This window comes from Aphelocoma coerulescens, chromosome 4 (genome assembly GCF_041296385.1).
Source record: "Aphelocoma coerulescens isolate FSJ_1873_10779 chromosome 4, UR_Acoe_1.0, whole genome shotgun sequence".
In the NCBI taxonomy this organism is placed as follows: domain Eukaryota; kingdom Metazoa; phylum Chordata; class Aves; order Passeriformes; family Corvidae; genus Aphelocoma; species Aphelocoma coerulescens.
This window is the reverse complement of record NC_091017.1, coordinates 78,807,724-78,830,030: the sequence shown is the minus strand read 5'-3', so window position 1 is coordinate 78,830,030 and position 22,307 is coordinate 78,807,724. Positions and strand designations below refer to the sequence as shown.

The 22,307-nt window shown below is 53.0% G+C and overlaps 1 protein-coding gene across 1 annotated transcript in view; it reads left to right on the top strand.

Annotated features, from left to right (window-relative positions):
• Window positions 1-16,057, top strand: part of LOC138110157 (rab11 family-interacting protein 5-like) — a 128,636-nt gene extending 112,579 nt beyond the window's left edge. Inside the window, exon 16 of the mRNA XM_069014879.1 lies at window positions 15,698-16,057. Coding sequence (XP_068870980.1) covers window positions 15,698-15,775 — 78 coding nt within the window. The 3' untranslated portion in view covers window positions 15,776-16,057. The remainder of the gene's footprint in view (window positions 1-15,697) is intronic.
• Window positions 16,058-22,307: the final 6,250 nt, after the last annotated feature.

The window sequence follows — 22,307 nt, the reverse complement described above, 5'->3', positions numbered from 1 at the left end:
AACTGGTGTGAGTGTTTATAAAGGACAATGTCCCCATTCTCCGAAATCTCTTTGGAGGTTTCTGTGGGGACGCTCAAGTGAGCAAAGCGAGGGGTTTACCTGGAACACTCTCTCTGGATCCATTTCTTCACAGCTTGGGATGGGAAATCCAAGTGTCCTTGCAGGGAGTGTCTCCCAAAACCTGTGAGTTCCTGGGCACTCCTCACCAGACCATGGGTTGGGCTCAATGGCCTTGGAGGTGTTTTCCAACCTGAATGATTCCTGATGTTCTGCCGGAGCAGATAAGGAATTTAGAGGTGTTTAAACATCATCTCTGTGCAGGTTTTCCCTTTGCTTTTCCCATGGCCTCAGTCATGGACACACCAGAACAGGACCACGCTGTTGTGCCGAGCACTACAGGGAGCAGATCAACAACAAGGTGTAAGAGACGTGTTCCGCTCCAAAAACATGGCTGTGGTCTGAGCAGCAACCCCTGCAGCAATTGTGAATGAGCCAAATTCTGCCCTTAATCACACACCCACGGCCTTCTGTAAATCAGGGAGCAGACACAGAGGCTGAGGTGTCATTGAGTGGTTGTTTTGGGCCAGGAGCTTGCGTGGCCACCTTTGATCCTCTCTCCTAAAGGGGCTCAAACTCTCAGTTGGTTTTCCAGCAGAACTGAAGCCTTGCAGTAGGTTTAATAAACTTCTGGATAAATGCAGCCACCTCGTCCCATCAGCTGTAGCTGCTCTGGAGTTATTCCTGTTACAACAACTCCGGTGAAATCAGAGCTCAGCCCTGGCTGCAAACAGAGGCACCAATGTCGGGAAAGGGAACTCTGGAGGTGAACAACCTCCACGTGCTGGGGAGGTTTATGCACCCTGAGCCTCTCTTGAGTCCATACCCAGCCTAGCAAAGCCCTGGGTATTGTAGGGATGAAATTCCACTTGGATTTCTGCAACGGTGCTCCAGAGTCGCAGCTTGTTTCTAGATATTATGGCTTGAAAGATAACGTTACAAAAATAAACCCCTCGTATCAGCCATGAAACCATGGATCCTTGGGAATACTCACGCTGGAGCTGCTGAGAAACGTTCTTGTCATCCCGGCTGCAGTGTTAACTCTGGTTCCTAAGCCCATCAGTATGCACTGAGTAATTCACTGCTGTTAAGTTTAGGAGAAACATGTAGTTAATGCATTTAGCCCACAACCTCCAACTGCCTCCCATGCCCCCCGGGGAATCTCTTCCCTCTCCCAATCCTGCAGCATCCCCACTGACAACTCCTACTCAGCTATGCACTGCCAATGGAAACAGCTGTGACAGCTCCAAACCGAAAATGGGACTTGTGCAAATGAAATTCAGTGTAGCAGCAGAAGAAAGAACCACGGGGCTGCTCCGCTGCTTTTCCGCCCCGTGGGCCCTGCTCCTCCAGATCGCTCCTTCCGCAGCGTCCACGAGGAGCTCGTTCATCCCGTGCCCAGCGGGATAGTGGGGATAGAGAAGGAGAGAGCCAGGTGGGAAATGGAGAAATGGAGCTGGAGAATGGCAGAGAAGCCTTCAGCCACCTGAGCACTCCTGCCCTCACCTGGGGGAAGTTTAAAGGGCTTTTTTTGGGTGCTGCTCAGGGCAAACCAAGGCATCTTCCGGAATGAGGCTGATTTCAGCCGAAAGCCTTTCCTTAAATATAATCTTCCTCTTGGATCTCCAGGACAAGGGGAATAAACAGCCTAAAATCCAAGGCTGAGCTATTGTTTTCCAATCTGTTTTAGCCTTCATCTTGTTGGCAGGCTGCTTTAGAAAAGCAAAAGGTTAATGAGCCAATGTGCAGTGGGATTATTGCAGTAAAGATGACAGTGAACCAGTAATTACTAATTAGATGCAGTTTAACAGGAGGAACAAGTGAAATCTCCTCTTCACCAACTGTCAATAATTAGCAGATTTGGTGAGGTTGAAATGTGTCCACAGTTAAAAGGCTGATTTTTTAATGAAATGGCACTTGACAAAAGAGCTGTATGGAGGTCACAGCCATAGCCCTCGAGACGCTTCCCCATTCCATACTTAGGAGGGAAATCAGATGCAATCCAGCAGGGGGTCCCCATGGAACCATCCCTCCCTTGGGATTGCTTTGCACAGGGGGGAGGGGAGCAGGAGGGATTCTCTGCAGTAATTTTGTCCAAGTTGGATGAGAAGCCAGGGAAGGGATTTGCCAGCTGCCATGGGGAAAAATGTTTGAGAAGTGAGAAGTTCTGCTTTGCTTCTGGGGCTGAGGAACGGTTTCCTGGGAGTCTGGGAACCCTTGGGATGGAGGCTGGGCTTGGAAGGAGCTCCTCTCAGCAAAGAAGTGGCACGAGGTCCTGAAGGGCTGGCAGGAGGTTGGAAGCTCAGTGGGAAGTGTCTCCCAAAGACTGCAGAGGATTCAAGCTGTGCCTCGGAGGTTGTTTCCTCCTGCTCCACCAGTGGCTTCGGGAGCACCAAGAGGTTCATCTGAGGTTCCTCTCCTGAGTGCTGACCCAGCTTATCTTCTCTCTTATCTTCTCTCTTATCTTCTTCTTTATCTTCTGGTTTATCTTTTTGCCTTTCCCTTGTTGACGAAGGCAAGGAGTATCTTTGTTCTCCATGTGGACCTCAAATGAAGAGGTGGTCCCAGGGGGCTTCTTTAACGCCTGTAAATGATTTATTTGAGCAGGACCCCCAGGATTTACATGACAGCGAGTGGCTGAACACTGACATGGCTCAAGTAGGACTTGAGGGAAAATCTGAGGTATCTGGGAATGTGTTGAGGCGCTTTCTGGCCTTCAGATGAAGGATGGTGGTGCTCAGTGAGGTGTCTGGTGTTCCTTAGTAAGGATGGACTCGCTCCTGCGGAGGCTGGACAGTGAGTGACCCTTCCAGAGCATCGTGGTGCCCCTGGAAAGGTGAAGTGGTGGGAGAGGAGGTGGCGTTTGGGCACAGCAGGGCGGTGCTGCCATGGCTGCACGCAGAGCTGGCACAGAACTCAGTGTGAGTTGCCAGCCCATCTTTGATAAGAAATAAAGGCCTAAGGAAGTCCTAAACTGTACCTCCAACCCCAGTAGGATCGCCATGAGACCAAGTGCTCCGTTCTGCTGTCTCATTTCCTCATCAGGACCAGAGGAACAGCCTCAAGTTGTGCCCAGGGAGGGTTAGGTTGGATTCAGGAAAAAATTCTTCCGCAGAAGGGTGGTCAGGCACTGGCACAGCTGCCCAGGGGGAGTCCCCATCCCTGGAGGGATTTCAAGGCCCTGTGGATGTGGCACTTGGGGACATGGGGCAGGGGTGGCCTGGGCAGTGCTGGGGATGGGTGGAGTCTGTGATCTCACTGCACTTTTCCAACGTGAGCAATTCCATGGCTCTGTGCAGAGATGGCCCCTCAGCCATGGAGCACAGCAGGAGTCCTCACCCGTGCATCCCAAGGTGACCCCTGAGGCTGCTTCTCAAGGGAAGAGCAGGGAGCCTGGACCCCACACTGGGCTGAACAGCCACTTCCTCGGGAAGGTTCCCATCTCCCTTGGTTTGAGACAGGATTATTTCACCATTTCTCCCTTCCTCTCCTGCTCTCACCACCCCTGGGCAGCTCCTACCAGAAGCTGATGAGTTCCTGGCTCCTTCCCCCCTTCCCAGGTTTACCTTCACCTGCTCCAGCTGCTGGGACAGGGATCGCAGCCCTGGGATGTGTTTCCCAAGGATACAGACTCCACACACCATTCTCCCTTGGCCCCACCCTTCATTCCCTCAACAACTTTTAGCTTCCTTCCAATTGCACCACACAGGAAAGCAGGAAAGCTGCTTCCAGGAGTCTGCCAGCACAGAGGGAGCATTACTGGGAGGATTTCGGTGGCCTGAACTGGTTTGGTTGGGTCTGTGGTTGTGCTCAGGCTTGGAGGGAGATGTTCCAGGGGCTGGAAGGGTCTCTGCAGAGGATGGTGAGGAGCTCTTGTTCGTTATCACGGGAGCTGTTGGTGCTGTTCCTGTGCTCTGTAGATGTCCATGGACCATTCCCAACCCATCACAGGTCTCCTGCACAGGTTCTTCTGTCAGGAGCCATCTCTCCAGTAGAAGGTGTCCCAGCCCATGGCAGAGGTTGGAACTAGATGGTCTCCAAGGTCCCTTCCACCCCAAACCATCCCGTGATTCCATTTCATGATTCCGTGATGGGCTCTTGCCCCAGTTCCTGCTCCCACCTGCAGTTTCTCTCTCTGGCATCACCTCCACCAGTGGAAAGAGACCTGGAGCTGGATTTGCTTTAGACCTTGCAAGGTCAGACCACACTCCATGGGAGAAACTCCAGGTCAGAATGACAGCAGAGCTTTTTGGAGAGCTCAGGTGCGTTCAAGGCGAGGACAGAGGCAGGTTCATGTGCTCCAAACCTCCTCGAGGCAGTTCAGAGCATTCCCAGGTGAAAGTATTCCCAAAGGACATGGGCAAGGATGCCAGGCTTAGTCCTCTCCTCCCCTTCCAGCAGCACTTTGTCCTGAGCTGCTGATCCAGCAGCCTCCAGCTGCCTCCTGCTTCAGGGAGGGCTTCAGGTCAGAGTCTGGTGCTTCTGCAGGGACCACACAAGGCAAACATTCCAGACTCTACATGGCTGGGACATTCCAGTCAGGAAAACCCCCACATTCTCCTTTTTGCATTGTAACTCCTCATTCCCACCATGTGATGCTCTCGTAGGCTCTCCTTCTGGGATGCAGCAGATGTTGTGTCCCTGTAATTCCCTTCTGCCTGCTCCACCTGGTGGACTTCCAGATGCAAATCCTTGGTGGTGATCCCACAGAAGCAGCACCTGCCTTGTCCCAGGGCCACCCCCATTTCCCAAACTCATGGGAAAGCTCTTCCCTGTGGTGCCCTTTGGGTTCATGTCCCAGCACAAGTGAAGGTCCTCTTGACCAGGAGAGAAGGAAGCAGTTTGGCAAAGCAAAGAACATTTCTGGATCATGGCATCTCCCATTTTCATGTCTTTTTTTTCCCTCCCACTTCTTCCTGAAAATCTCAAAATCAAAGCATTTCCCTGGTGCTCTGGGGGCTGGGAGATCTCAGTCATTTCTTCTGGGAGCAAATGTCTGTCATAAAATCATGGGAATATGGAATGGTTTGGGTTGGAAAGATCTTAAAACTCATCTTGTTCCACGCCTGCCCTGGGCAGGGACACCTCCCACTGTCCCAGGCTGCTCCAAGCCCCAATGTCCAACCCAGCCATGGACACTGCCAGGGATCCAGGGGCATTTCCACGGGGAAGGGGGAGAGGAGCAGGAACAGGAAGAGGAAGGAGAGGAAGGCTCTGGCCTTCAGGGACTCCATTATCCCTGCTTAGGAGCCCCTGGGACACCTCAGGCCGGTTACATTTCCACCTGCTCCGCCTGTTTGGTGCTTTTTGGGCTCGGTGACACCTCAGGGCTGGGGAAGGTCACGAGTGAGCAGAGCCCTGGTGGCTCTGGGGGCTGTGCCTTTGTTCTCCCTTGGCTCCCTGTCCCGCAGGCTTTGATTTGTGACCCAGCTGGTTTTTCGGTGGCCGCTCCTGGCAGGGCTCCTTTGTTTCCCCTCCAGCAGCCTCGGCACTCAAAGGTGCCGATCATTTTCCAGGCCCTGGCCTTGCGGGCCCGGCGTGGAGCGGCTGGGCCGGGCGGGGCTGGGCCTGAGCTGCGCTGTGTGGTCAGCGTGGCTGTGGGAGCGGGGACCCCTCTGGAGCGCCCAGGGGCTCCGGCAGCCGTGTCAGACGGGATCTGGTTTCATGTTTATATCCCTGGCCCTGGGAGACAGGTTCAAGTATGTAAACTATCCCCCTGCAAGCACAGGCTGCTGCAGGTGTGTGGGTGCTGGTGGGCATAAAAAAACATTCCTGACACCAGCTCTTTTGAGGAGTCTTCACCTCCTGATGGCTATAAGCCATTAGGAGTCAAAAGAAAGAGCTGACATCCGACAAGTCCGGATAAACAGCTAAACATTAACCCTTAGAGTGGCTCGAAAAACAGACTTAAAAGGCTCTTTGTGGAAAGAAGCCATTTTTTTTGCAGGCCTGTTAATTGCTGTCTTTCTTCGAGACACCTTTCAGCAGCACCTACTGTAAACAGAGGGGCTCGTCCCCAGCACTTCCCCCAAGGATTCCTGCCCTGCCCTGGCCATTCCGGAGTGCCCCGGTGGCTCCTTGGCTTTGCTGCTTCACTCTGGGCCCGAAAGTCAAGTCCTTTCCCCTCTTCTGCCAGCCCACCCTGAGCACTCAGTCCACTTTCTGGGAATCATGGAACGTCCTGAGCTGGGATGATGAATGATCCACAAGGATCACCGAGTCCAGCTCCTGGCCCCGCACAGGAATCATTAATATCAGAAAAGTCCTTTAATACCATCAAGCCCAACCGTTCCTAGTCAGAGGCCTCTTTATCTGGTTCACTCCCAGATCTTCCCTTCCTGTTTCCTGCCTTAGCCCTCTCTTGTCACACAGGGTTCGATTTGTCCTTTTTGGTGTATTTGGAGTTATTTTGGCTCATCTGAAACAACTCTGACTGCTCCAAGAGGTGCAGGATACAAAGGAAGGCAATCAGTTGTCCAGACTTGCCTGCTTGGGGCTGAGAATGCCTTATTAATCACATCTCACAGATATAATTATCTGTAATTGCTTTTTAAATCATTTGGCTCCAGCAGCCTGTTCCTAGTGAGGCCAGTGGTCTGCAAGAGAAGGAAATGTGCAGGAGGTTGGAGTCTTGAGGAACTTGCTCAGCTTCCTTAAAGCACCGAGGGCATCCCCAAATCCCGATCTCCCATCGTGGTGTTCCTCCTCAATACCAGGAGAATTCAGGGGTTGATGTCTTCAGCAAACAGCAAGATATTCTTAAATTATTTCTTCCTTGACAGAGCTGCTGGAGGAATTCCTGCTAGAATGGACCTAGGAGCTCATTTTCATCCAAAGGGAAACCTTTTCATAATGTCCACATTCCACAGTAGGTTTTTTTTTTTTCTCCCGAGAGAGGAGAAGCTCTGAGTGTCTTTGTAGGTGCTTTTGATTCCAGCAAGGATGAGGGGTCGTAACCAAACTCTGCAATTTTGGGAGTTCTCAAGGCCATATTTGAAGTGGGCTCAGTGAATCCAGTGAAGTGAAATTCAGTGAAGTGAATCCATTGGCTCAGATGTTCCCAAGAAAGTCTGCGTCCCGTAATGTGAGGGTTCTTCCAGGAAGCCAGGGAGAAGTTTCTTTGGCCCTGTCCTGAGGAAGGTCCTGACCGGGTGAGGCCACGTGCCCTGAGGTCACCACACAGCTGCCCCTGCCCTGTACCAGCCTAAAACCTTTCTGGAGCTGGTGTGGAAATGAATTCATTGTGGTGAATTGGGATTTACCCCAGGGACACCCACCCCACCCTCCCACACTGAGCAAACCTTCTCCAGAGCAGAGGGGAAAAGGCTCAGCTCCTGCAAAGGCCTTTGGTGTCTCCTCTCTCTGGAACACAGACAGAAGGAACTTTTTTTGATCTTGCTGTTTGAAATCTTACAGTCTCAGAGCTTTTATTTGGGGTTTTTTGGTGGGTTTGGTTTAGTACTTGAGTTTTCTGGTGCTATGGGCACCTCTCTGCTTTCCCAGAAACTCACAGCTTCAAACTCGCGACTTCGCGATGAGTTGGAGCTGGTGCCGTGCTGGGGTTGACCTTCCAATTTTTATAAAGCTGGGAGTGCTGAGGGTCTGAGAGCCCTGTGGGCTCAGCATTAACCAAACCCACCAAAAACCTCAAACAGAGGCTTCGAGACCACAAGATTTCAAACAGCAAGATCAAGAAGAATTCCTTCTGTCTGTCAGATGTCACTGATGTCACCTCGAGGCTCCAGAAAGGTCCCTGTGGGACACGGGGAGGTGAGAGCAGGAGTGCTCCTGGGGGATGGTTTGGGGATGACCACGGGGCCAGAGCTCAGGAGCTGTTGGGCTGCTGGGCTCCAGGACAGGCTGGGACACGCAGGGGATGGGGGTCAGCTCCCAGCCCAGCTGTGGGGCTGTTATCCCACCTGCTGGCTCTGTTATCATCTCTGTTATCATTGCTCATTCCAGAGCACTGCAGACATGCTGGGCAAGGGGAGCTCCCTGCTCCAGCCACAAGTGCCACGTTTCCCCCCTTCCTGCCTGATTAAATGTTGAGGTCTTGGCTTCGTATTTTTCCTCAGAGAAGTTGTGCTGTGGTAGTTTCCCAAAAGTGAGATTAAAAACTCCCGCCGTTGATTACAGAATCGTGAAATTAGGTTGGGAAAGAACTTTCAGGTCATCAAGTCCACCAAACCACAGATCCACGGGAACATCTAGGCTGGAAAAGGCCTTTAAATTCATCAAGTCCAACCATGAACCCGCCCCTGCCCAGCCCAGTGATGCGAGGAAGTTGCAGTCCCACAGCTGCCCCTAAACCCTGAAATCTGCTCTGCTTCAGGACAATCAGTTGTTCCCATTTAAGCTGAGGGCAGGAATATCCCTGGCAAACATCCTGAAATGGAAAACCCTCAAAAGCCAGAACAGCCAAATACACCAGAACAGCCAAATATTCCAGAACGGCCAAATAGTCCTAAACAGCCAAATATTCCAACTTTCCTCCACTTTTATTGGCTGAAGAAGATGTCCTGGGAAGACAGAAGGGAGGTGGGTGCTGGTAGTCCAAGCATCCGTGGCACAAACAAGTCCCCTGTCAGCTCATGAGTAGAACCCTGGAATCATGGAATGGCTTGGGTTGGAAGGGACCTTAAAAATCCTCTCATTTCTCACCTGTCCTACAGGAAGCTGGAGGTGGCTGCTGGTGGCCAAAGCTTCCATGGCAAAGAAAAACCAGAATAATCCTCTGGAATGGATAAATCTCAGGAGCCAGAACAGCCAAATATTCCACAACAGCCAAATATTCCAACTTTTCCTCCATTCCTCCAGGAAAATGGAGATGAATTTCAAGCTCTGGTGCTTTTTAATTCCCCCTTCTCTGTGTCCAGCCCAGGGTGAGGCAGCAGCCCTGGGATCCAGCTCTGGTGGAAAAGTGCCGACCACAGGTCCTGTCACAGGCAAAGCATTTCCATCTTTTCTCCCTTCTTTGGGACCATAAAAATGGAGGAAAGTCAGAATATTTGGCTGTTGTGGAATATTTGGCTGTTCTGGCTCCTGAGATTTATCCATTCCAGGAGATTTTTCTGGTTTTGCTTTGCCATGGAAGCTTTGGCCACCAGCAGCCACCTCCAGCTGCTGTAGGGCAGGAGAGAAATTAAATGATTTTTAAGGTCCCTTCCTACCCAAACCATTCCATGATTCCATGATTCTACTCTCGAGCTGTCAGGAGACTTTCCATGGTTTTGTGAAAAAACATTTTTACTAAATACATTTTTTATAATGAAAACTGAATGTTTCTTTCAAAGACAGAGCTCAAAAGGACTTGAGAGAAACCTAAAGTGAAGAGAACTGTACTGGTCAACTCTTAAATTCAAGTTTTGTTATTAATTTGAAAGAAAAGTTCACAAAACTCAGGTTTCTCTCAAAATTGTTTCCCCCAACTCTGTGATTTGAGCAGAAAACTGAAAATCAATCATTTATAAATCATTCATTTGTGCTTCAGTCATGAGAACACCTCCCAACCAGTGTGTCCAGTTTTGGGGCACAGAGGGATTTCAGCTGAGTAGAAAAACTGGGAAGTTGTCAGAAAAGAGCTTTAGCACCAATATTGCTGAGGAGAACCTGAGTTTTGTCTGTCAGTTTTAACAAAGCTGAGCTGATAACAAAGCTGACTTCCATGCAAGTCAGACACTTGCATGGGAAGAAAATCTCTGGCAGGAAGGAGCTTCTTGGGGCAGAAAAGGATTAAATGCAGGGCTGGAATTCTGAATTTAGGAAAATGCCAGCCATGGGGGTGGCTGGAGCAGGACACTGAGAGGCCCTGGAGCTCCACAGCTGCTGGGACCCTGGAACCAGAGGCTGGAGATCCTTTGAAAAATATTTTCTGTGCTATAACCAAAAGGGTTTGGGGGCATTTCCCAAATTCTCTCACCTGGCAGGTCACCTTCACCTGGCTGCAGGTCTGTAACAATTCAGAGAGAAGCTCCTCGGCAAACACTGCTGTCCTCGTCTCACTCCTCAGGGGTCGATCCTTTGGGGGGCACTTTAATGGTTTGGGTGGGATGGGACCTAAAAAACCATCTAATTCCACCCCCTGCCATGGGCAGGGACACCTTGCATGGGCTGGGACACCTTGCATGGGCACCTTCCATGGGCAGGGACACCTCCCATGGACACTTTCCATGGGCAGGAACACATTCCATGGACACTTTCCATGGACAGGGACACCTTCCATGGGCAGGAACACCTTCCATGGACACTTTCCATGGACAGGGACACCTTCCATGGACACCTTCCACTAGGATAGGTGCTCCAAGCCCCATAATCCAAGGGGAACTGGTCAGTGACCCGAAATGCCGCTGAGACACGAACAGATTCATGGGGCAGGATGGATCCATCCAAAGGGGCTGGGAGAGCTGGTGGAAGGACTCACTGCGACATTTCCATCATTGATCAGCACTCCTGGATAACTGGGAATGTCCCAGTTGATTGGGAATGCAAATGGGTGAGGCCCTCATGACAAGAAAGGGGCTGGAGAGTGTCCAGGGAAGGGAACAGAGCTGGGAAGGGGCTGGAGAGTTCCTGAGGGAGCTGGAAAGGGGCTCAGGCTGGAGCAAAGGAGGCTCAGGGGGGACCTTGTGGCTCTGCACAAGTCGCTGACAGGAGGGGGCAGCCGGGGGGGTCGGGCTCTGCTCGCAGGGAACAGGGACAGGAGGAGAGGGAACGGCCTCAGGCTGGGCCAGGGTGGGCATCAGCAGGAATTTCTGCATGGAAAGGGTGGTCAGGCCTTGGAAGTGCCCAGGGCAGGGGTGGAGTCCCCATCCCTGGAGGGATTTAAATCTGTGTGGATGTGGCACTGGGGACACGGGGCGGCGGTGGCCTGGGCAGTGCTGGGGATGGTTGGACTCTGTGATCTCAGAGCTCCTTTCCAGCCTCAAGAATTCCATGGTTCCATGGTGCCACAGCCCTTCCTACACCTGGCTGAGCTTCCCGAGGGCCTGCAGAGCCTGGCCCTGCCCTTGGCTTTGCCCCCATGACCAAAGGCCCAGCAGGAGATGGCTGAGAGCTGCTGGAAGGGCCAGGAGACCCTTCCCAGGCTTCAAAGGAGCCAGCAGCACCTCTCCCCCCTGGCAGCAGCAGAAGACACAGTGGCCATCCTGGTCCTCCCTTCCCCCAGCCCGGAGCAGCATCCGTCAGTCCCCATGACCCTCCCCCTCCCAAAATTGGCTGCTTTCTCCCTTCTTCTTCCCCCCTCCTTTTTTTTTGGCTGAGTGATGAGCTGTATGCCAAATCCATCTGCTCCTGTCTCCCCTAGCTGCCTTCCATATCGTTCCAGGATCCCTGGCAGCGAGCCTAGACCTATCTCTCTCCCTGCACTCTCCGGAGCACATTCCTTTCTACACCTTTTCCCGAGCTGGGATAGAAATGAGTATCAACCCCAAACAAAAAGCATCTGCTTTCTGCCTGCTGCTGCCTCACCGGCCGCGCCTGCACGTTACACCCGTGTCAGCAGCCATGCAAAACACACACAACCCCCCGCTCGCATCCAACAGGGACCGACTGCCGGGATTTGGGGCGCCGGGAGCTCCCCCGCGCCCGCTCCCGCGCCGGCTCCGCAGCACCAGCTGTGACCACCGCACCATTTGTTCCTCCAGCCCACGCCAGCACTCGGAGCCAGTTCTTTATCACCCCAATTAGCCTTGTCTGAGCTGATGAGAGGAGAGAGGCTTCCACTGCAAGGCAGGGATGGGGGGAAGAGAGCTGGGGAGCCGTGGGTACCCGGGCGGCAATTCCCGGCTTTGTTCCCTGGCAGGGATGGATTTCAGCAGGTCAGGGGCACCGGTGCCATCATTGCTGCTATCCTGCCTGAGCTACCTGAGGGCTGCTGGTCCATAAACAGGTGCTTCATAAGGTCAGGGCACAGAGTTTCTTGGGGTTTTCCCCCTTTTTCCCTCGTGCTCTTGGCTGTCTGCTGGAGGCAAAGGAGCATCCTCAGGCTTCACCTGCTCCCGGGTGCTGGGATGGGCTATGGTTCATCTGGGCCACGTTTCTGGATGAGCTGGGAGGTGCACCCTGGCTGTGTCCCCAGTGAGGATCTCCCTGGATCGATGGCAAAGCTTCCAGTGGCCTCACAGGGCGCTGAAGGAGTTTTCCCATCTCATTAGAGCCTCTCCCATGTTGGATACCAAGCTGTCAGTGCAGCCAGCAGCCCCAAATCCTGGGGTTTGCCCCAGACAACCCCTCATAGCACTGTCTGGGAATGGTGCTTCCCACCCTGGGTCTCTCAGTGCTGCTGTGAGCTCTGTCCCTCCTGGACTTCTGGATTCATTGCTGAAGGCCTTTTCCTGCTGACACTCCAGTGCCATCATCCCAAAGCCAGGGAGGGGATCCATCCTTTGCCCTGGCACAGATAGAACTGGGAAGAAGGGGACAGACATGATTTGACCCCAGTCCCACGCTGGGCACTCGGTTTGAAGGGACAGAGTCCCCTGTGTGGGACAGTGGGACAGGTCCCATCAGTGTAATCCCACCAGGGAGGAACCTGCTCCTCAGAGCACCCTCCAAGGCAGGTGCTCCTTCACAGAGGGCTTCCCAGCATGGCCCTGACCGTCACTGGGGCCATCTTGGAAGCTGAGACACCAAAATCTTGACAAGGAACTGTGGTGTCCGCATGTGTCTCACAGTTCCATGGCCAGGGGAAGGTTGGCTGAGCAGGTCCAGGATTCTGGAACAGCAACCTACACGAAAATGGGTGAAATTACCCTTTCCAACAAAAAAAAAACTAACAAAGGAGTCAAAAGCTGACCAGGTGCACAGTAGGGTTGTGATTTAATGTTGTCTCAACACCTGTAACCCCCCACCTTCTCCCTGTTCTTCTCCATCTGGTTTTCCAGTGGGAGGAGCAGGTTCCTCCCGATGGATTTCTGAGCAGCTTTCCCAGTTTCCTGTATGTGTCTCCTTGGTGCAGATGCACCCCTTGGAGCTCCAGAGGCTCTAGAGCAGGGTTTCAATCCCTCCTTGATTAAAGTCAGCCAGAAGGAGACCTGCAGAGGTGGCCCCAGTTCAGCCAACATTCTCCAACATCTTCCCAGGCTTCGGGAAGGCGCTTGGGTTTGGGATCACACAGCTCCAAAGGCCTTAAGGAAAAGCCCTCAGAGTCCATCGAGTCCAACCATTCTCCAGCACTGCCAAGGCCACCACTGACCATGTCCCCAGGTGCCACATCCACGTGGTTTTTGAACACTTCCACCTTAGGCACGAATTCCCAAGTCCTTCTGCTCAGCCACCACAATCTGTCTCAGAACTATTCCCCTCCACCCCACCCCTCCCAAACCCACCTCAGGCCCTTCTGTACAGCCTTGCCGTGGATGAAGAACTCATCCCCGCTGTGGGGAAAGGAGCCGTTTTCCCCCTGCTCCAGGGGATGGAAGCTGGAAGGATCTACAGACAATTATCTCATCCCTTCCTTCCACCAAGGCAATCTCAGTTCTGCCTAAACTATTCTTGATGGGTTCCCTGTAATTTGTGCTGAAAACTTCCCACCACAGACGCCCCACACCTTCCCCGAGCAGTCGGCTGCGATATTTTACTCTTCCCACCAGGATACTCTTCCTGCTGTTCAGCTTGGATCGTGCTTGCTGCTTCTTGAATTGTGTCCCAAGAGAGCGTGAACACAACACTGCTCCTTCCCTCTCCCAGCCGCGTGCACATCCCACCGTGCAGCCCCGCCGCCTCTCGCTTCCAGGCTCGGCACATCCCCGTCCTCAGCGTTCCCCGCGGCTCTCAGAGCACTGGTTCGGGGTCCACCAGGGCAGGCCTGACTTTCCCTGGAGCTCCCAGCTCTCCAGCTGCATTGGAGAGGGCGGGACTGTGGGGCCTCTCCGTTAGGTTTCTGTGGAGCCTTCCCAGGAGCGGGTTGGGTTTGGGCTGCCCCATTTCCCAAGCCCTGCGATGGATGGTCAGCGCTGAACCACCCATTTCCAGGTGGAATTCATTTCAAAGCACAGAATCCCAGGATCATTGAAGTTGGAAAAGCCCTCTGAGATCACTGAGTCCAGCCTGTGACTGATCCCCACCTTGGCACCACATCCAGCCATTCCTTGAACCCCTCCCGGGCTGGCCACTCCGCTTCCCACCTGGGTATTTCCCTACCGGTGCTTGAACCCACCCAGCCCCAAAATCTCGGAGCTTTTCTGTCTGTCCCTGGCAGAAAAACCCCCACACAATGGGAAGAAAAGCTGCGTCAGAGCCAGGCAGAGCGGAGTTAATCCTCGCTCCGAAGGGATCCGTCGGATCCGGATCTCCTGCACCTTTCCCGGTGCTCTCCCGGCACAATGCTTCACTTTGTGCTGCAGCACTGAAAGGAATGGTGAAGTTGCTAATAATGGCACTAAAAGAAAATATGCTACATCTGTTATGGATAGCAGTACAAAATTAGCTGATCACACCTCTGACACCCAAGATGTCTTCACTTAAAATACTCGTTGGCTTTACTTTACATAATTTGCTGATTATATTTAAAAGAAATACAATTTTGCAATTACTGTTCTTTCTGGTGTGCTATCTATGCATCATTTTCTTTTTATGTTTATATATTTCTCCTTCATTAGTGCAGTCTGAAGGGTGATTAGATCCCTTCAAACATTTTACAGAGGTTAAACGTTGATTAAGATTTAATTATTACTGTAAATAGCTTGGAATGACATATGGTGCAAAAACCTGACATATGTGCATTTGAATAAATGAAGTGCTATTTCCCATGATGCTTCAGTAGCTGTTTAACAGCTTTGCTGAAGGGTTATGTTGCACCTCATGTTAAGATTGCTTTGATGTTATATTTTGTTGGGTTTTTGCAGCTGAAAGCTAAGAACAGTTTTTCCAGTTTTTAAAAACATTGAATATTTTAAATACCTAAATTGTTTTGCACAAATTTTTGCTAATTTGTCTAACTAGGTTAAACATTTTCAAAAGCATTTCGATTTTTAACGTGGGTTCCTCGCATTGTGTCAGCACCAGCGTGGGTTCAATGTATAGGGTTTCAAAAATTCCAGGCTTCCCGAGGTGCCCTGTCCCGGCTGCGAGCGGGGTCTTTGCTCGCTGTGGGGACCGGGAGTGCCACAGATCCCTCCTGGGAAGGCAGAGATTCCAAGTGATTTCAGAGCAAGGGGAAGCTCCGGGAGAAGCTGGTGGAGGGGAAAAAATTAGGAAAAGGATGGGAGATTTCATGGAGATGGAGAAGGGGTCGGAAGGGTTTGGCTGTGAGGATGGAGCCGGACGAGGCCGTTCCCTCGTGACACCGCTCAGCCTTGGCTTTGCCGGGTCCGGCTTTGGGCACCGGATCCCTGCGAGCACCCCGGCTGCAGGGAAAGGCAGGGATGGAAAGCTGGGATGGGTGGGATGCGTTGGAGCCTCAGACACTCTATAATTCATTGAGCACTGCCAGGCAGCGAACGTGCAGCGTTTCGTGCGCTACAAACCCATCCAAATCGGGGGGGCTGGAGGCTGGAGCACAGCAAAGCACATAAAACACCAGGAAAAGGCGTGATTGACGTGGAATTATTCACATCTCCTCCTTCCCCACATTAATTGATCGATCCGTGGAGCTGCTGCCGCAGTGGCTCCGTTCTGATCCCGCTCCTCTTTGCCTCCACAGATCGAGACGTCTCAGCTGGAGCCAGAGATCGCCATGGCCACCACCAGTAAGACCGTGGTCTACAATAAAGGGTTGTAAGTGGAAGAGGATCAGCCCAGCCCAGAAGATCTGGGGAGGGAAGAGGGGAAACTCCAGATCCCAACTGGGAGAAAGCGAACAACAACGACGCGATGAAATCATGGAGCTCGGTGGTAGGAACTGCTCCCGGCAGCCCGGGAGTGAATTAACACCTGCGGAGAACTGACACCTCACACCACTCACAAAGATTAATATTAAAAGTTTTAACCTAGCAACAGGAGCAGCAACTACAACGAATAAAACCACGTCCAAACACTTTAGAACTAGCTAACAAACTCAGAATCACTGGCACTGCATGGAGGGCGTTCAGGGGCGAGCTCACGTGCTCAGAGCTGACTGCGCAGCGCAGGCGTCACCCAGCACATCTTGTGTTCCATGGGAATCCAGTCTCCACGCTGATGCTGCACACCACCGGCTCTGTAGAGACCGAGGGTGCGTGGATGGGATTGATCAGGTGATTGGGAAGTGCCCAGTATTGATTTCACGCTGATCCCACCCCAGCTGCCGTGCGCTGAAGAGGAATTCCTGCATCCGTGTGCCCAGCGAAGGGCTCAGCTGTGCCCCCTCCATCCCTCCATCCCTCCATCCATCCCTCCATCCCTCCATCCATCCATCCATCCATCCATCCATCCATCCATCCCTCCTCTTCCTCCTCCTGCAGACGCTCCTGGTGGCATCCAGCCCTTCACTGCGAGACTGGCTGTCCCTGGACCCCGCCACCCCCAATTCCACAAGGGCTTTTGCCTGGGTTTCAAGGTCCGGGAAAGCCAAGGTGTCCCACGTGGAGCCTTGGAGCAGAAGTGCTGCTGGAGCTGCTCTGTGCCTTTGCACAGCCCTGAGCAGGGTTTGTCTCAGCCAGCACAGACCCTCTGGCAGTTGCTGATCTGAGGTGGTTGGCTAAGCCACACTTTGCTGAGCTGGTCTAAGGACAGGACGTGGTTTAAGTTTGGATCAATCCCCAGCTGGGCAGGCAGCTGGACAAGGATCTTTGCAGCCCCTTCCAACTGGAATTCCTTCTTCTCTTCTCTTCTCTTCTCTTCTCTTCTCTTCTCTTCTCTTCTCTTCTCTTCTCTTCTCTTCTCTTCTCTTCTCTTCTCTTCTCTTCTCTTCTCTTCTCTTCTCTTCTCTTCTCTTCTCTTCTCTTCTCTTCTCTTCTCTTCTCTTCTCTTCTCTTCTCTTCTCTTCTCTTCTCTTCTCTTCTCTTCTCTCCTCTCCTCTCCTCTCCTCTTCTCTTCTCTTCTCTTCTCTTCTCTTCTCTTCTCTTCTCTTCTCTTCTCTTCTCTTCTCTTCTCCTTCTCCTTCTCCTTCTCCTTCTCCTTCTCCTTCTCCTTCTCCTTCTCCTTCTCCTTCTCCTTCTCCTTCTCCTTCTCCTTCTCCTTCTCCTTCTCCTTCTCCTTCTCCTTCTCCTTCTCCTTCTTTTTTCTCCTCTTCCTCTTCCTCTTCCTCTTCCTCTTCCTCTTCCTCTTCCTCTTCCTCTTCCTCTTCTCTCCTCTGTTTTTCCCAGCCCTTCCACCCAGCAAAGCCAGCTCTGCCCAAGGCCTTGTGCCAGTGCAGACGAGGACCCAAAGCCAGGTCCTGGCAGCTGTGCTGAGCTGATGGCTGTGACACTGCCCCTTCAGAGGGGACACTGCCCTCTGGGGACATCTGTCTGTCTGTCTGTCTGTCTGTCCCTTCAGCAGCTCTGCTTTGGGGTGGTTAAAGGGGAGGGGTGAGTTACCCCCACACTGCACCAAGTCCTGCCCTCCCTGGGTTTGGGGCCACAGTTTGGCTTTCTGGTATCTCACAGCCGAATTTCAACCCTGGGTGACTCCCCCAGGTTCACTGGGGCCGTGGCCACCAGCAGAGCGTTCCAAAGGCAGGATGTCCCCGCGGGAGCAGCGCAGGGATGGAGCCGTGGCGGGGCTGGGCGTGGCACAGCTCTTACCCTTCAAACGCCAGTTTGTTGGGGGGGGGGGGGGGGAGGGAGGAAAGGGGAAACCAAATCACCACTGACACGGAATGTACTTGGTGGATTTATGGGGAGGCCTGAGCCCCCTCGTGTGGGGCCAGACCTGCAGGAACTGGAGCCACGCCGTGGGGCAGCTCAGGGCCACTGGTTCTGCCCTGCACAGGTGTAAATCAGGAATAATTGCACAAAAGGGATCAGTGTTGTGGATTCACACATCGGCAATCAGGAAAGGAGGGGCCAGCTCCGGGCTCTTCACAGCTGCTGCTGCTGCTGGGACAGCTCCCGGTCCCAAACACTGCTGGAAACCCAGAGGGGGTCCCAGCTCACCCCTGGGGCTATTCTGAGTTTACACCAGGGCCAGGACAAGTGGGTTTGGCCCAGTGGAGTTCCTTTAATGCACTAGATGAGATGAATGTACGTCCCAGAGGATGAGGCCACCCTGGCTGGGATTTGGGGAGGCCACAGGGAGAGGCCAGCTGTCCTGGGGACCTTTTGATGGCCATCTGTCCTACTGGCAGCACCCTGGGAGCGGATAACTCCCTGCAGCAGTGAGAGGGGAGGCCAGGGAAGGGGAGCAGGGATGCTGGCAGTCCCCAGGAGCAGCCTGCGGTGGGAATGGCCAGGCCTGGGAGAGCAGCTGGGATGAGCTGTGAGCCTGGAACGGGCCCTTTCCATGGGGCTGGGATCGCTGTGGGATGCTGGGGCTGCAGGTACCCCCTGGCACCACATCCTTGGGGGTGTGTGGAGCAGGGAAAAGTTCCTCTGAGGCTGAAATTCCTGTTAGGGCTCTGCAGAGCCAGAGGGGATCTGCTGCAGGAGGCACAACTCGCTGCCTTCCTCCTGCCGGATGGGAGCGCGGGGCTGAGACAGAAACAGCCTCTTGTGTTGACAGGGAGAAGGCTCCTGGCTCGGGTGCCTGTCTGGGTGCATCGTTCCCCCTTCCTGGCGGGTTTGGGCGCTGTCGGAGCCGTTCTGCTGCAAAGCTTCCTCATCCCAGGCTTTTGTTTGGAGGAGGGGGAAGGAGGAAGGGATGGAGGCTGCGCTTCGCCGTGAGATTCCGGAGAGGTGGAGCGAGCAGGGAGCGGTGGTTTGGGTTTGCCGGTGATCGCAGATCGAAGGTTTGGTGTCGGCGAGCTGTGGTCACCTGCTGGCTCCGCAGCTGGAGCGAGGAATTCCCAGTGGATGGAAGGAGGCTGGGCCTTGCTGCCCGTGCTTCTGTAGGAGACACCCAAGGAAAAGCAGGGATTGATCAAGTTCTGCCTTGGGAAAAGCCGGCTCCCGGTTTTCCCCGTGATGGGAGCGGGCGTGGATGCTTTCCCTGCACCCGTCACCTGCAGAGCTCGGCCTGTGCGGGCTGTTAATTAGCAGGGGCTGCTCACCCCGTTCACCCAGCGATCATCAGCAGGGGCTGGATCAGTTTGGGGAAGAGCCTCGGGGTTTATTAAACCAGGCAGCTCCGGGGAACGCAGAGGGCCCGATCCTGCGGGAGCGGCTGAGGACCAGCTTGGGGGATGGCAGAGGAGCTGTGCTGTGAGCGTGGCTCGGCTCAAAGGCAGCTGCTCCGTCAAGCAAGTGACAATCACAGGGCCTAAATGAGTCTGGATTTGTCGTCTGCCCGCACAAATCCCGTCAGACTTGTTTGGCTTTGTGTGGCAGGAAAATGGGACTCAGTCAAGTCGGCAGGGTTTGTGCTGAGGAATGAAACCATCCCAGGCCTGAGTCAGGCATTCCCCAGGGGTTACCTCTGGGACCCTCTGGCAGCTGGGCAGCAGTGGTTGCTCCCAAATTTTGCCCCAATGCCACCCAAAATGTCGTGGCCCCCGCCCAAAGCACCAGGCAGGTGCTCCTGCTGGGAGCTGGGCAGAGCCACCGTGTCCTGTGCTCACTTCCCTTCCCCAGCCTCCTCTGGAAGCACGGAACTGTGGAATGGTTTGGGTTGGAAGGGGCCTTGAATCTCATCCCATTCCAAACCCCTGCCAGGGGGGTCTCTCCCACCAGACCAGGGTGCTCCAAGCCCCCTGCGCAGTCCTGCAGGCCTGGGGTGGGGAGGTGGCCCTGCCGTCAGCAATGCCACCAGCATGGAGACCCCAGGACTTTTCCCCACTTTCCCAAACCCACATGCATCCCCCCCGGACAATCAGATCCCTCCCTGCTGCCCTTCCCCTCTCTGTCCCCGTCTTGGTGGCGAGCAGGATGAGGGGTTTGTATGAGGAGCACCTCATGGTGCCCTGTGGTCCCAAAGGCTTGGGCAACCCAGAGTCCTTGGGGATCCCAGCACGGGGACACCAAGATCACGATGTCCCCAGCTGAACTCAACCAATGTGGTTCCAACATCCCAGCGAGGGTTGGGGTTGAATTTTATCCCAAAGCAACAGAAAACCGCAGCAGACCCAAACCTGACCCTTAGGGATCTTCAAGGACCATTTCACACTCAGGCAGCTCAAGGTTGGGCTCCCTCATGCAGCAACCCCAGCACTGGATCCTCCCGTCCCTGCCCTCGTGGTGGGGCCGATGGAGAGCACGGGAATACCCCGCTCACCGCTTCCAACGGCATTGGGGCCGGAATCCACGGAGCCGGGAAAGCAGCGGCACGTTAGCGCTGGTTATTAGGACAGCGAGCGGTGCCAGGAACGACTCCACACCACAGCTAATGATAACACTGTGCACATTCACTTCATCGCTAATTAATCTCCTCGGCTCTCCTAATGCACAAAACGGAGCCTTGGGTTTGCGGGAACAACCCCAAGCATTTGCATTCCTGATTTCCTGTAATTGGGGAGGCGCGGGGAACGGGGAGCGCGGAACCCGCCGCTCACATCGAGCTGTTCACCTCGGCAGAGAATAATAACGAGATGATCATCTCCTGGAGTATTTAATTAGAAATGTCGCGGTTAATTGATTTCTTGGCTATGTTAATTAAGAAATAATGAGGACCAGGTTGCAGCAAAAGGTGCCGGCGAGAAGTTTTGAGTCTCTCCTGGAGGATGGGTCTGTTGGCTGCTCCCTGAGCCAGCCGGGGGACAACCAGGGGACAAGCCCAGGGTGGTGTCACCCATGTCCCAAACCTTCCAGCCTGGGCACGGCTCAGCTCCGTCCATTCTTCCTTGTTGCTCATTTCCCTGCTCCCCCTCCCGGGGTCCCGGCAGGGTGGGCAGGAGGTCACCATGGGCATCGCCAGGGTGTGGGGTCACCTGTCCAGTGCTGGGCCCTGCCACCCTGGGACAGAGACACTGGGAGATCCCTGCCAATGCCACCTGGGCAAGGGATCTGGTGTCCCCTCCTCTTGGAGGGCTGGGATGGAGATCCGGAGCCTGGGATTCCCCTGGGAGCAGTGCAGGGGCTCCCGGGGTGTGTGAGACCCTGGCACCCCTGGGCAAAGGTTTGGGTACAGATCAGCTCCCCCGGGATGCTCCGAGGACATTCCCAGGTTGGATGTGGAGGCCTGGAGTGGTCCTGGTGGTGGTGGCGGCTGTCCCCAGCTCCAGGGGTGTCCCCGGGCCCCTTTAGGAAGCACCACTTTGGGTTTTTCCCGGTTTTATGGCTTATTCCACCCCTGGCATCTCACCCTTGGATCTGAGCACACCCTAAGAGCAAATCCCTGGGGATTGGCGAGGGGGCAGCTGCCAGCACCGGTGTCTTCCAGCGGGCGTGGGCACCCCCGGGCACCCCCACGGCTCCGGCTTTTTTAACCCTTTCCGTAGGCACCGGCCGCGACTCTCGGTGTAACACTCGGATCTGTCGGAATAAAAGAGGTCAAACACTTGGTGTGCTCCCAGCTCCGTGTGGAATTTTGGGATTTAAAGGCCTTGTCTAAGGACAAGGTTATTATGGGCTGGATTTTCAGGGGAGAAGCTGCTGGGGATGGGGGTTTTCCCTGGAATGTCAGGGCAGGTGGGGAGGGGGCTTTCCCAGCAGCAGGAATGATGAATTTTGTGTGTCTGTATATAATTATACATAAATAATTACAAAATCTGTATGAGGCTATAAGATAAAAATATGTATAATTATAGGCATAATATATATAATTATCATCTAGTACATATAATAAAATATATAAGCCAATTGATATATTTTAAAATATGTAATTAGATATTATTATATATAATATTCACATTATAAAACACGATCTGTATTTTATATATACATATTACATGCACAAATATGTGCATATTTGATGTGCATACCAATAAAATATAGATAAAAGATACAAAATATAAATTATAATATATATAAAATATCAAATACAATGTACACATTATATATGCGTTTATATGTATATGTTTTGTTCGTGTATATATATGTGTATATATATGGTATATTTTATATATAATTATTTTATATCGATATATATTTTTATACAATTATTTTATATAGATATATATTTTAATATAATTAATATATATTTATATATAATGTAATATATAGAGAGAGTTATTTTTTATATATATGTATATATAAAATTATGATACGTGTTTTTCCCCAGATTCCAGGAGAACCTGAGAAGGACTCCTGACCTTTCTCCCCTGAGCTTCCCCCACCTCCAAGTCCCTCATTCCTGGGGGTCCCAGGGGAGCCCGCCTTGGG